We start from the raw sequence: 13,095 nt of genomic DNA on the forward strand, positions 1-13,095 counted from the left end.
TAGATCATTTAAAAAAATATCCTACCATAAAAGACTTACATGTAATAAAGTTGAGAAATTTTTTAAATATGGTCAGATTTTGACTTTGTACTCACCTAAAAGTAACTTACACAAAGAGCTAAAGTAGCACTGTTTTCAATGAGTAAGATTCACTTGGCAATTTTTAACTCATTATATTTTTGATTCCTAACAAACTTATGAGTAATATGTAGGGTACATTTCAAATAGTCCAATAATGCACTAACATTATAATGTAACATTGAATTAATGCACATCAAGCACTAGCACAGTGGTCAGCACACAGTAAATCCTTACTAGCTGAAGAGGAAGAGGAGGACGGAATCTACACAGTGTCTTTGGTGGCAACAAATGAGCTTATGTCCAAATTTCCTAATTACCTGATCTTCAGAGACAAAAATATAAATTACAATACTTTAGCAGGATTTTAAAATACACATTATATGTTCTTGAGGTATATAAGGTGTGGTTTGGAAACTGGGACCTCTGACAAGAAACATTATGAATCACTTTCTCCACTAAGAGTCTTTCAAAAACTCCTTTAAAAAGAGGCATCTAATTTTGCTCTATTTCCATGTTCAAGACATGGCAGAGCATGCCTGATATGTATTTACACACACACCCCATTGTGGTTGCCTGAAAAACCATACCAGAAAAGATGATGAACAGATAGGAGGCATGGTGGGATTTTGGGAGTCTTATTGAAAAGGTTCCCGTCCACACTCACTAATGAGCTGAAACTGGACATTCTCCATTCCATGTGAGCAAGAATCCCTGAGACCTGAGAATGCTTCTGTTAAAATCCAAATGGGTACTCAGACATAAATAAGGCAACACATTAGGCCCTACTGAACCCCAGGCCAGGCAGAACAACTTTCTAAGTGTTTCAGTGGTCTTGAGGAACTAATGGAATTGACCCACCCACTCCTCTGTCCAACTGCCAACACACCCTGAGCTTTCTTAGAAGTAAGTGGGTGTGTATAGCAGTAAGAGCTAAAAAAGGGAGTGAAGAAAAGAAGTAAAGCAGCTGTGTTTTCCCTCTAAAATGCAATCTTTGGTGCTGAGATATCAGGACATGCAGCTGTTACTGGGAAAGGTACAAATAGAACACATGTTAACTGGGGTCTCTGCCTACGACCGTGTTGGGGGGTGCACATTATCTCAAGTGATGGGATGGTAGAGTAAAGCTGTGTGCAGCTAATAGGGAAATAACAGTCTCAAGAAAACCCAGGGACAGCCAGCCATATAAGCCAGATCTCATGGAAACTAGGACATATGGCAGTAACCAGGAAGACATTAAGAATCCACAGAACTTTTAGCAACTCATTATATGTTACTCTATTCCCAGTCTTTTTCAGAAAATGCTGCTGCCCTTTATTCTTGTGCCCATGATTAACACGAGAGGAAGCTTCCCTGTCTGTTTCTGCTTCTACTCAGTATTCCACTTCTGTTCCACTTGATCACCATTCAACTCTGACTGACAAATTCCTTGAGAGTCTGATTAATCTGATTTCATCAATATCATTCCTGTTGGGGAATGCCTTCTGCCAGGCCACATTATAGGCAGCTGGCCAGCTGGGGTTGGTTTTCCTTGGATCAACTGCCTACATATTTTCTAGTCCACTGTGGCAAGAAGGTGAGGTCACCCAGAGTAACATTTTTACTGATATCTATCCTGTCTGATTAAAACAGTATCACCTGCTCTACTGAGACTAACAACTGACTTGTCCAGATTGTTTTAAAAAGTAAATCTTCTGCCCTGCTGATAATCTAAGAACAGTATATGTCAAAAGAGTTGGCACATCATCAGACCAAATACATGCCTTTTTCATAGTAGAAGAAAGAATGGTACCATATGAGGCTTCCTAAAGCTCGGAAGTAGCACACTGCCATCCCACCTACACGCCATTAGAGCAAGTCATGTGACCAAGCTCAGTATAGGGGATGGGAAAGTCCACTATACCCAAGGGAAGCTATACTCAGAGGGAAGAAAGAATTATGCATTAATAATATCTCCATTTTTATTCTGGGATGAATAAAATGTCATAAAAAAAGTTAAACAGATCAGAGAAGTATTAAAAATATATGCGCCTCCCTCTCTCCCTATAAAAACAAACTAAAGCACACTTAAATCGCCCTTCTTTTTCATTAAACGTCTACAGTTACAAAAACAAAGAAAAAAATCTTTGGACCCAGAAAGTGTCTACCTACTGAATACAAAAGGCAATATAATATTTTTGAGCGACGAGTAAAGGAAAAAAATAGAAATCCAAAGGGTTTGTTTTGGGAGAGGATTATTCTGTAAGCCTCAAAAGCAAAGCACAGGCCTGCTTCAGTGCCTCTCGTGGAATGTAAGCCGAACGCGGGGGAGGAAGAGCTCTGCTTTCTGCTGGATCTGAGGCAGGCGGCTGCAATCCCGAGATGCACCTGTAGCCATTAAGTGGCGTCCAGTAAAACAAGGCACACAGCTGCCTGGTGCGGGTGCTTCCAGGCGTCGTTGGCGGGGAGCACACAATCCCACCCAAGCAGCCCAGAGGCCGTCAACTAAAGCCAACCACCGCCCTCTCACCTGCTTTATGATGCTTTTCTTTCTTCCAAAGCTTTCTAAATCTGTTTCCAGGATACAGATATTTTTAAATAACTATGATGTTTTTCACAAGAGCGACCACTGCCTTTTTAAAATCTGTCATTTAGTTAAAAAACTGGGGCTTTGAAAGAACAAACTTGTCAAGCACAGTTAGGGCTACAAGAATATTTTTAAATAGATACTTGCTACATGGATAATGTAAGCAGCTCCAAAAAATGTCTGGTATATGTGATTGAATATATATGTGTATATGTGTGTATATATCCACATACATATATATCACACAGTTCAATGCTTGCCTGTCAGAACAATTACTCACATATAACCGTATTGCAATTAGCTCTTAGGGAAGAAAGGTTTTCCTCCTAACTCCAGCCATGCAGGAACTTCTATTTCCTTTGTATGGGAATAAACGAGAACTTGGACAGCTGGGTTTCAGTTTCGGTACATTTCAATTTCACAAGGGACTAATGCTATGTAAATACTGAAAAATAGTGCAGAACTAAAATCGTAGACAATTACAACACAAAGTCTTTAAGAAATCTCATAGAAATATTTAAGAAAGGTGCTGAGGTCTTTACCTCAAAGTGGGGACAGACGGACGCACCACAAGGCAGTAATTCTCAATGCTAAGAGGACCTTTCTGTGAGGAGACTAGCCCACGAGAAGACAAAGCATTCTACTTTAATTCCCTTTAGAACATTTCATGAGCAGTATTTTATATAATCTTGTTTATTTTGAATCAAAACTATCATTTCAACTCTAATAATGTCTTAATTCCCTAGAAACTATTTTCCCATTCAGAAGTAAAATCAAATAAAGCCCTCAGTTTCTGGCAGAGAAATCTTAAGACTGAGTAAGAATCATCTCTTTTTTCAAACGCAGGTTTTCTCCTTCCAAAATGTTGCTTTGTAGTTTCCTCCAGGCAACCTGTAAATTCACTCGTGTTATTTTTCCCTACAAACATCACAGTTTGATCACAGAATATTCTGGAGCCATACAGTATTTATTTCTCAATATCTTGAACTCAGTCTCAACACCCAGAAACATCCTTGGATTGGTTTGTTTATTATGAAATCTTGGGCCCTCGGGATTAAAGCCTCTTTCTCTGGCACGAAAGGCTGCCCACTGGGGAATTTGGATTATATAATCCTTCACTCTAGGTTTTCCTCCACTGTTGTTTTCATATTGCTGGATAAGCTTCCTAGAAGTGTTTATAATCAATCCCTGTCTACCATTTCCAAGCTATCTTTTTGTGTGTGTGTGAGAGGATGATTTGCCCTGAGCTAACATCTATTGGCAATCTTCCTCTTTAATTTTTTCACTTGAGGAAGATTAGCCCTGACCTAACATCTATGCCAATCTTCCTCTATTTTATATGTGGGATGACTCCACATGGCTAATGAGTGGAGGTCTGCACCTGGGATCCAAACTCACGAACCCAGGCTGCCAAAGCAGAGCGCACGAAACTTTAACCACTCGGCCACAGGGCCAGCCCCTCTCAGGTATCTTTAACTGTGTGTGAGCACTCAGGAGGCGAAGAGAATGTTCATATTCACATATCTTCCTGGACTTGGATGTGATCAACTCCTGGATAAAACATAACCACCCACCCTCGCACCCCAACAGAGGCACAGTGGCCATGGCAAGACCGCACATGGAACTTTATCTACAGTCGGTAATACACCTTGTCCTTCGATGGAATCTGGATTCCTAAAGACATCACCTCAGCAACACCCTGGTGTTAAGCAACCTTCAGCAGGAGGCTCTCAATCATCAGTTTGTACACAGTATGCTGTTGCTTTGCTGTCTAGGCCTGTAAGCCAACAAAGACTCTGCCAGATATTACTGAAGAGTGGGTGATTTCCTTCTAGCTATCTTCAGGGCTAACATCCACACTGCCATATGGCTGGGAAACTGGCTCAATGTTCCTGATCCCACAAAAAATTGTGTGTGGATGACCAAGCAACTTCAGGAACTTCTTGATTTCAAAAAGGAAAAAGCACAGAGGTTTACCATCATTCCTTCTTTAAAGCAGTCTGTTTTCACACCTAGTCATCCTTTCAAATGCTAAATCATTTGTTAATTTTCATCAGGTTCTTGTAAGATCATTTCTGGCTGGTACAACTTCCACTGCCACTTAGTACCCACTGGATTGGTGTGGGGCCAAGCCCAAAGACACATTTACTTGCACATGACAAGCTAAAGGATGTCTCCATGCACGGAAGGCTTTCAGCGCTACAGAATGTGTCTCCGTGGAATTTTCCTCTCCAAGTGCCAACTTTGTCCATCTACAAAGCATTGCCCTAATGGGGCTCCCAACCAATCAGTAACTATCAGAGAGGGCATCTCAGAGAACTCAAGTTGCCAGCACACTTGATTTCTCCTGCTCTCCTTTCTCTCTCCACATAATCTCTCTCATATCACTCACATCCTAACTTCAACATCCAAAAGAGGTTAGGGTGGTTCTCAAGACCAGACAGACTCTTCCTCACTCACACTTCCAAAATGTTCCTCCTCTGAAGATCTCCACATTGCAATTCATCCTTCCCATAAGGACCTGGCTCCAATTGTTCTCATCTGTACATTTGGCTGTATCCAGTTTCTATGCCAATGTTTGTCCCCTCTATGCAAAAGGTCAGGAAGCGGAGGATGATTTGGTCTTCCACACTCCAAAGCCAACTTCTATCCCATGGTGGGTGCTCTGAACTGCACCACATACACTCTCCATGTGAAGATTCTGTAACTGGCACTGGGCATGCATAGCATTTAATCAATGTTCTTGCCCACCTCCTTGAAGTGGCTGGCATAAAGCAGAACTGTCAAAGCCAAACACTGCCTATCTCCTAACCTTCAGATTTGTTTTGCCAAAGCAAAAATCTTGGATGTCTCCTCTAACCCTTTGCAGAACTACTCTCTTCTCTCAGTCAGCACAACCAGGAAGATGCAGACAGTTTTACTGGTAACTTCTTTGCTATACCAGTCTATGACCACAGAAAATCTTCACTGTAGACACAGGAACTTACTTTTTTCAAGGGGAGATATACCATTTGTCATCAAACCGAGATGCTTTCATGTCTTATCCTTCCTGATGTCAATGCGAACACAGCCTGCTGCAAGGACCGGAAGAGGTCAGCACAGACCACAGGATCCAAGGCTCAGATGTCTCTTACGGTCCCAGTGTAGACAGGATAAGGTTTTCTCCCACCAGAGGTGGCCTAATGGGAGCCATGTAGGTGCTTCCTGCACCACTGTGGCAGCTTACTTAAGCAGAAAGGTTATGTTTAACACTTAAAGTAAAAATAAAAAGTCAGCTGGTCCTAACTTTTCCTGTAATTTAACAGTACTATATGTTTGTAACGCCAATAATCAATCACTCTCATATCTCAGGACATCAGAAGATGATTGGCGATTCTTTTACAAGCCTAACTTGTATCTGTTTTAAAAACTTTAGGAAGGTAGTATATAAAAGACGACATTTGCCTTTCCTGACGTTTAAAATTTCAGCTTTGTTGAATTTAAAGAACTAAAATTTCAGAAGACATCTTTAGAATATAACCTATTTAAAGTTAAGTCCACCTTGATGGGAAAACAACCGGACTTAGCAATGAGAAATCTGATTTAGAATAGTTTAAATTTCTAAATATTTCCAAATATTAAAGTGATATGATAGAAAAAGAGATTAAGTAGGTGAATATTTAAATCAGAGATTCCCTGGTCTTTTAGCTCTAGGACCGTTTGCATAATCTGCAAACCAGTTGTCAAGGGAACCATTTCAGTTACATGGATATTTCTGCTCACCCTGAAGATTTCCTTTATAGGTAACTCTACACGCTATACCTCAGTAAGCAAAATCCAGTACTTACAACCCAGATGATAAAAATGTCCTTCCACCATAGGCTATAATAGAAATATTTTCTGGTTTTAACATTATCAAGCATCCCATGATATTTTTACTACAACAGCAGATAGTCCGATGTGGATACTTATTACCTTTAAGGTCTTTTTCTAGTGGGTTGTGCCAAACTAATCTCTTTACATGTGAGTTATTTGGGCTTGCTCCTGGACATGTGCTATTCTAATAATCGCAACTGACCATTTTTATAAGAGCGCCTTTCAAATGTTATCATGTCATTTCAACTTTTCTTCCTCTGGGTTAAAAAAACACTACTAAACCAAGCACAACAGAATTGGGTTTGCATACTCAATTCTTTCCCACAGGTTATCAAGGAAGACACTGGACAAAGCAGACCTCTCCACCCCACACCACCCTTAGGACTTCTGAGAGAATCAATGAGCTCCATTCCTTGAAACTTTTATATCTACCCGTTTGGAAATAATTTTATAAGTATTACTATGTTATTTTTAACACAACATTGCTTTTAGTATATTCACAAGTTTGTGCAACCACAATGAGCATCTAATTCCAGAACACCTTCATCAGCCCAAAAGAAACTCCTTGCCCATAAACAGTTACTCCCCATTCTCCCTCTCCCCAGCCCCTGGAAACCACTAATCTACTTTCTGTCTGTATGGACATTTCATATAAGTGGAATCATAAAATATGTGATCTGCATTCCCGTGTGTCTGGATTCTTTCACTCAGTATACTTTCAAGGTTCATTCATTCTTTCAAGGTTGTGGCATCTATCAGTATTTCATTCCTTTTTACGACTGAACAACCCATTTGTAGGATAGACCAGATTTTGTTTATCCACTCATCAGTTGTTGGACATTTTGGTTGTTTTCAGTTTTTGGCTATTATAAATAATGCTGCTATGAACATTACTCAATTTTCTATTTTAGTATCCTTAAAGGTCCTGTCAAATTATCTCTTTTTAAAACTTTCCAATTAGCACTCCAGCTTTCAGTAGAGCTCTAGTCTCAGCAAAAAACATCCACATCTCCCATCCAGTCCTACCTATATGCCTGTTTCAGTTAGTTCCTTGGCCTCTTTTTAAACAATGGACAACTTTTAGGGGGTCTGAGCAGAGAACTCCCTCATTGTGATCATGTGCTGGTCTAAATTACTCCACTATTTATTTATTTAGTAATTTATTACTAAATTAGTCTAATCTCTCCACTGTGGAGAAACTACATTTAAACAGGTTGGGTTGAAGATTTATAGACAGTACAGATAAGAAACTTATCTTCACGGTCTTCTAAAATATAATTTCATCTTCCAGAAGACAGCTCAATAAAGTTTTGAGAGTTTAAAATATATACATACACACACACATCACATATAGAGAGAATTTTCACTCCAATAACGAATCATCACCAACCAACCAAAACCAGAGTCTAGTCTCTAGTCTTAATACCAGAGATTCTCAAACCATCTTTTCCTGACACCTCCATGGAGTTCAGAATTCTCTTAGTACAAGTGCAGGCTTTCAGAAACCTTCTTCCCATTTCATTCTAATTTTGGAGAGCTTCTAAAAAATATATGATCCATATACACTCCAAGGAAATAAGAAGTGCTTCTTTTTGGTTAATTTTTTAAATTAAGATTATAAAAATACTATATACTCAGGGATATTCACACAGAACAGACTATTAAGCTTAAAGGATTGTTAAAAATGAGATGGAGACATCTATTGTTTTGCAAATGACTTGAGAGTTGTCTAAAGGGCAAGGAGACACTTTCCATGATTTCTCCATTCTCCCTCATAATCCCAATAAACCACGTAAAACTATTACTCTGGGGTCCAGCCTCAGGTCACAGACCAGAATTTTCTAAAAAGATGAAAAGTGGGATATACAAACGTTATATTACATACTTGTTGTTAAGAGACCAATTCTGAGGAAAGAATCATCGACTTTAGAATAGTGACCAATTCTGGGAGGTGGGAGTGGGCACAGGGAATCCACACAGACATAGACTTCTAAAGTGCCAAACAGTAGTAAAAATTCTATCTCAGCTATTCGCACTACTCTGGGTGGTGAAAGACAGTCCTTTTCAACCTCACCACTGGCATTCTCTTTCATTACTTATGGCGCAGGCCATCAGTCAACATGAGACAGAGCAGGAAGCTGCTGGAAAGAGCGTGCGCGTCTAGCTCCCGCCTTTGAGTGGTCTGCCGCCTCACTCCAGAACGTTTTCTCCAGATGCTGCCAGCAGACACTGTGTAATACCTAAACCGCAAATCATCACATTCCCCACCCTTTGAGCCAAGGCTTGTCCCTGAGCTTCCCACATAGTGAGATATTAACCAAGCTGGCCATTGATACAATAGCTCTTTACAGATTCAGAGTAAAATCTGCCATGCCATCTGCTTGACATACTAAAAAGTGAACCTTATAACATAAAAAGGTCCACTGTAGGTGAACCTCAGAGAGTAAAGCAGGACATTTCAGACATTTCACAAGGAATGAATCCTGGCTAGCTTACTAAAGAAAATATTTTATCAATGTAAACATGTCAGACATACAACTGCATCTAAAATTAGACCAAGTATGTCTCAGAAATGGAGCCATCTTGCAGAAACAGATTTGCAAGCAGGTCACTTCAGATTCTTTTCCAACATCCAGAAAAGCTGCCTTGCCTCAGAATAAGGAAACTGCCGCTGTCTGGTTGTTTTAAGAACGAATTTGGGTTTTAAAAAAATGATTCTTAAATTTTATCTACTGTGACACATGAAAGCCATCTAAACCCTGAACAAAGTGTTTCCAAACTATGATACTGTAACTTAGAAAAATGATTGACTGGACCGTACTCACAGTGAAAAGGTGCCGCAACTTGATCCTGCCCGTATCTTAAAGGGAACGAACCTTCCGTGGACTGCTCTCCCGAAATCACCTTCTGGGCTGCAAAATACTTGGGCTTGAGCACATATTCCTGGGTCTGGCCATGATGAATCACCACATTCTGGGAGGAAAGGGGTGTCACTCTGGGAAGAAACAAAGTGAGGACAAAGAAATAAATAATGAACTTTTAAAAGTCAACTCAGAAGGAAAGAATAAGACATTAATTAAACGTAGAAGAAGCATAAATTCCACGGCAGGCTCATTTTTTTCCTTCAAATACTATAGCCAACCATTCATGACATACAAGGAACTAACAGCTCTCCCTTGCAAACCTCCAACATAAAAGGGACTCTGCCCATCTATCCAGTGCCAGGATGGACAGACCACACAGATGGATTCTATCAGAGGATTCAGAGCACAGCTACCATAAGCCTTCACACAAAACAGCACTTATATTTAAGAAAAAGAAAAAGACATATGCATGAACAGGTATGTACATAAAAAAGGTAGATTTTATATATACTGATAAATAATTGGACAGGACTGAAAATAAGGAGATTATGCAAGAAATTCCCGGCTTGGTCAGTTAAGCAAAATTAACCAAAAACAGTTAGAGCCTGTCCCGTACAGCGGGGCCTTCCTAATGCTAGGAGGGAAGACACTGAGCCTCTCTGAGCCTCACTTTCCTGATCTGTACCCTAGAACCTCAGCCACACAGGACTAAGAAAAAAACACTTGCAAAACTCTGAACACACAAAAACTGAAAAAGAAAATTTTAACTATCTTTTGAAATATAAATCACGATGATGACAGGGGAAAACACACAATTTGTTCTTGTTAACATTTTTTAAATATTTTATGCTGTATCTCATGAGACAAACTGCGCTCTTCAGGTTAAATGTTTCATAATTACTAGTTGCTAACAAGAATAACAACAACTCATCACTGTCTCACTATCTGTTCAATAACAGAGTCAAGACCCCCGGGGTCTTCTGAACGTGATTACTGTGTTCTCACCCTCCTGGCCCAATCCTTTATCTTCTGTGACATTTCTCTTCTGCTGCATGTAATATATACTTTAAAATAATAAGCCTTTACCCAGATTTAATCATTTCTTGAGGAACAGAACTGAAATCATTAGCCAAGTAAGGCTAATAAAGAATAAAGAATATAAGGAAGGTATACTAACTAATTACAGAAAATACAAAGTTACTACTAAAATTTTTGGGACAGAGCATTTTAGCAGCAAACAGAGCCTTTGGAAGGAAACCTGCTCTCTGGCAAAATCTTGAATTTTATCAACTGTGACAAATTAAAGCCCTCTATACCAAACCAAATATTTCCAAACTACGACACTGTATCTTAAGAAAATGGTTGACTGGGCTATCCTCACACTGGTAAGGTACTGCAAAACCCCCAAGACTGGCCCTTATCTGAACAAGAGGAAGAAGTGACACCATGACAGTTCAGTGTGAAAGTTAAGTTGTCAACCCACCAAAGGCACCATCACACAGTGTCTCATCAAAAGCAGTAAAAGAATCTGGAATAAACTCATTCTATTGAATTCAGTCTAGTTAGGGCTGATGAATGAGCTATTCTGTCCATGAGAGACAAAGGAATAGAAGAGGCTAGGATTAAGGGTGCTACCCTCTGAACGAGTCAGCGGCCTAGATCTATCACTTTAAACCCTGCAGTTGCAGGAAAGTTTAGGAAAATCCATCGTGGGCCTGGATTTTCCCAGCCACAATGCCATGGAAGGGCACTCCCTTTGTCACTAAATCAATGACCTAAATTACTAAAAGCCTAAGGCTTAACATTGTAAACACTTTTGTTTTGATGATGTAAGTGTTGGTTTGAACTTCAAGTATGTTTGGTTGGGATGGAGTAGAAAGTGAAACAGCTGGACACATCTGGTAGTGATTGATAAGAACCACAAGTCTATTCTGTCAGCCTCATGGAAAGGAGGAGCTCTCCTCATCTCAGGGGCAACTCGCTCTCCAGCTATGCTATCACCCTGTCACTATGCTGCTCCAACCTACTGAGAGAAGCACAGGCTTGTTCCTGTTCAGAAGAGGGTAGGCCAGCATTCAAGAGACCATGGGACTGCTGCAGGTAATTCCTACTCCGACCATGGCCCATCAAGACAGATGAGACTGTGTGGTCTGCCGTCTAGGTGAGGTCCTCCCTTCTCTCCCCTCCGAATCAAGGAAGTGGGAGGCAGCAAGAAATGAGCTGAAAGCATATGTATGGGTTCCTTTTTCGTAAACATAACAGAAAGGTAACAAACAAACAAATAAGACCAAGCTGTACCAGATCTAGAACTTGAGTAACAACCCTCAGCCATCACTAACTTAAGGAAATGAGTAATGAGTAATTACTCATCAGTGTAATGGTACTTAACTCTTACTACAGTGTAAGTATTCTGCAAGTTACAAGTACGGACCTACACAGAACTGCACTTCCCCTTTCCTCATCTCCTTCCCTTTTCTCCAGTGCAAGGGTGTAAACACACATGCTCACAAAGACACACATGAACAGACCTAAGCCACTTTGCATCATGGCCCCATGGAGAAAAGCAAAGCCATCGTCAGTGACACCACCTGGGGCAAGTAGAGGAAACCATCCACTCACTCATTCTAAAAGTACCTATTAAATGTAATCACCATCCCACTCTCTCTTCCTCCCTTCCTCCTTCATGGTTGGTGTCTACCTTTTTCTCTAATTTCATCACAGTTATTTCCACTTTGGACCGCCTCTCAGTCTTACAAGTACATATCCTCTAACTCTTCTTTTCCTTATCTTTTACCACATACTTCAGAAAAAGTCTCTCTCCCTTCATTTCAATTGGGATTTTCTCCTCTCTTCCCCACCTCAGAAAAAAAGGCTTAACTATCAGTAGAGAACATCAGATTTGTGATAGCATTATAACCATAATTTTTTAAAAAAAAAGGGAAAACTTAAATGTTTAAAAGAAAATTAGACTAAAAATGAAAACTGTAGGGCCTCTGTTTTAAATGATTTTTGAGCACTCATATCTCCCCTTTCCTCCAAAGACGCCCTTAAAATTATAGGTAAGGAATAAAGAAAAAATCCAGCATTGACATTTGTTTATTATACAACAATACAACCACCCTAGTCATGAAAACATTGAAATACTCTGCTCTGATAAAGGGCTGCTGTCCCAAGCCCCTTAGTGCCCCTTCTTACCCCTCGAATAGGCCCCCCCAAAACATACCCTCAATCTCGTAAGTGAGGAGTTGATATTTGGCAAGCTTGAGACCTCTGGATCTCTGACTGGTCAGTACCTGTGCCATACAGGAGATCAAATGTTTTGTACTACCCAGTAATAAACACACAAAATAGATTTCAGCAAATTTGTAAGAGATTCAAAGTAGACTGAGAAATGTTGACTATCGTAGCAGTGTGAAGGAGGTCTTAGACTAAACATTTTTCTAACCTCTTTTACTTTAACTGCAGTAAGAAGTACATTTTACATGGAGATGGAGTACACATCTACATATATGTCTATTTTATATAACTAACAAGTTTTACAAAACAATGTTTACCCTTAGTATATGTAGGACACTGATATTTTCTCCTGTAAACTATTTTTTTAAGGACAGTCTTGAACCACTACATTGATTTCATAACTCGATTTCATGACTCCCTAATGGGTTGCAACCAGTAGCTTAAGGGCACCACTGGAGAACCACTCTATAAGAGCTCAGCACAGAGGAAGCAATC

At 39.9% G+C, this 13,095-nt stretch overlaps 1 protein-coding gene across 8 annotated transcripts in view; it reads right to left on the reverse strand.

The window, feature by feature from the left end:
* LTBP1 (latent transforming growth factor beta binding protein 1) overlaps positions 1–13,095 on the reverse strand; it is a 383,440-nt gene that overhangs the window by 241,384 nt on the left and 128,961 nt on the right. For all 8 annotated transcript variants that reach the window (XM_046660943.1, XM_046660948.1, XM_046660942.1 and 5 more), the window contains exon 4: positions 9,325–9,494. In XM_046660943.1, coding sequence (XP_046516899.1) covers positions 9,325–9,494 — 170 coding nt within the window. The remainder of the gene's footprint in view (positions 1–9,324; positions 9,495–13,095) is intronic.

Source organism: Equus quagga, chromosome 5 (genome assembly GCF_021613505.1).
Source record: "Equus quagga isolate Etosha38 chromosome 5, UCLA_HA_Equagga_1.0, whole genome shotgun sequence".
Lineage (NCBI taxonomy): Eukaryota > Metazoa > Chordata > Mammalia > Perissodactyla > Equidae > Equus > Equus quagga.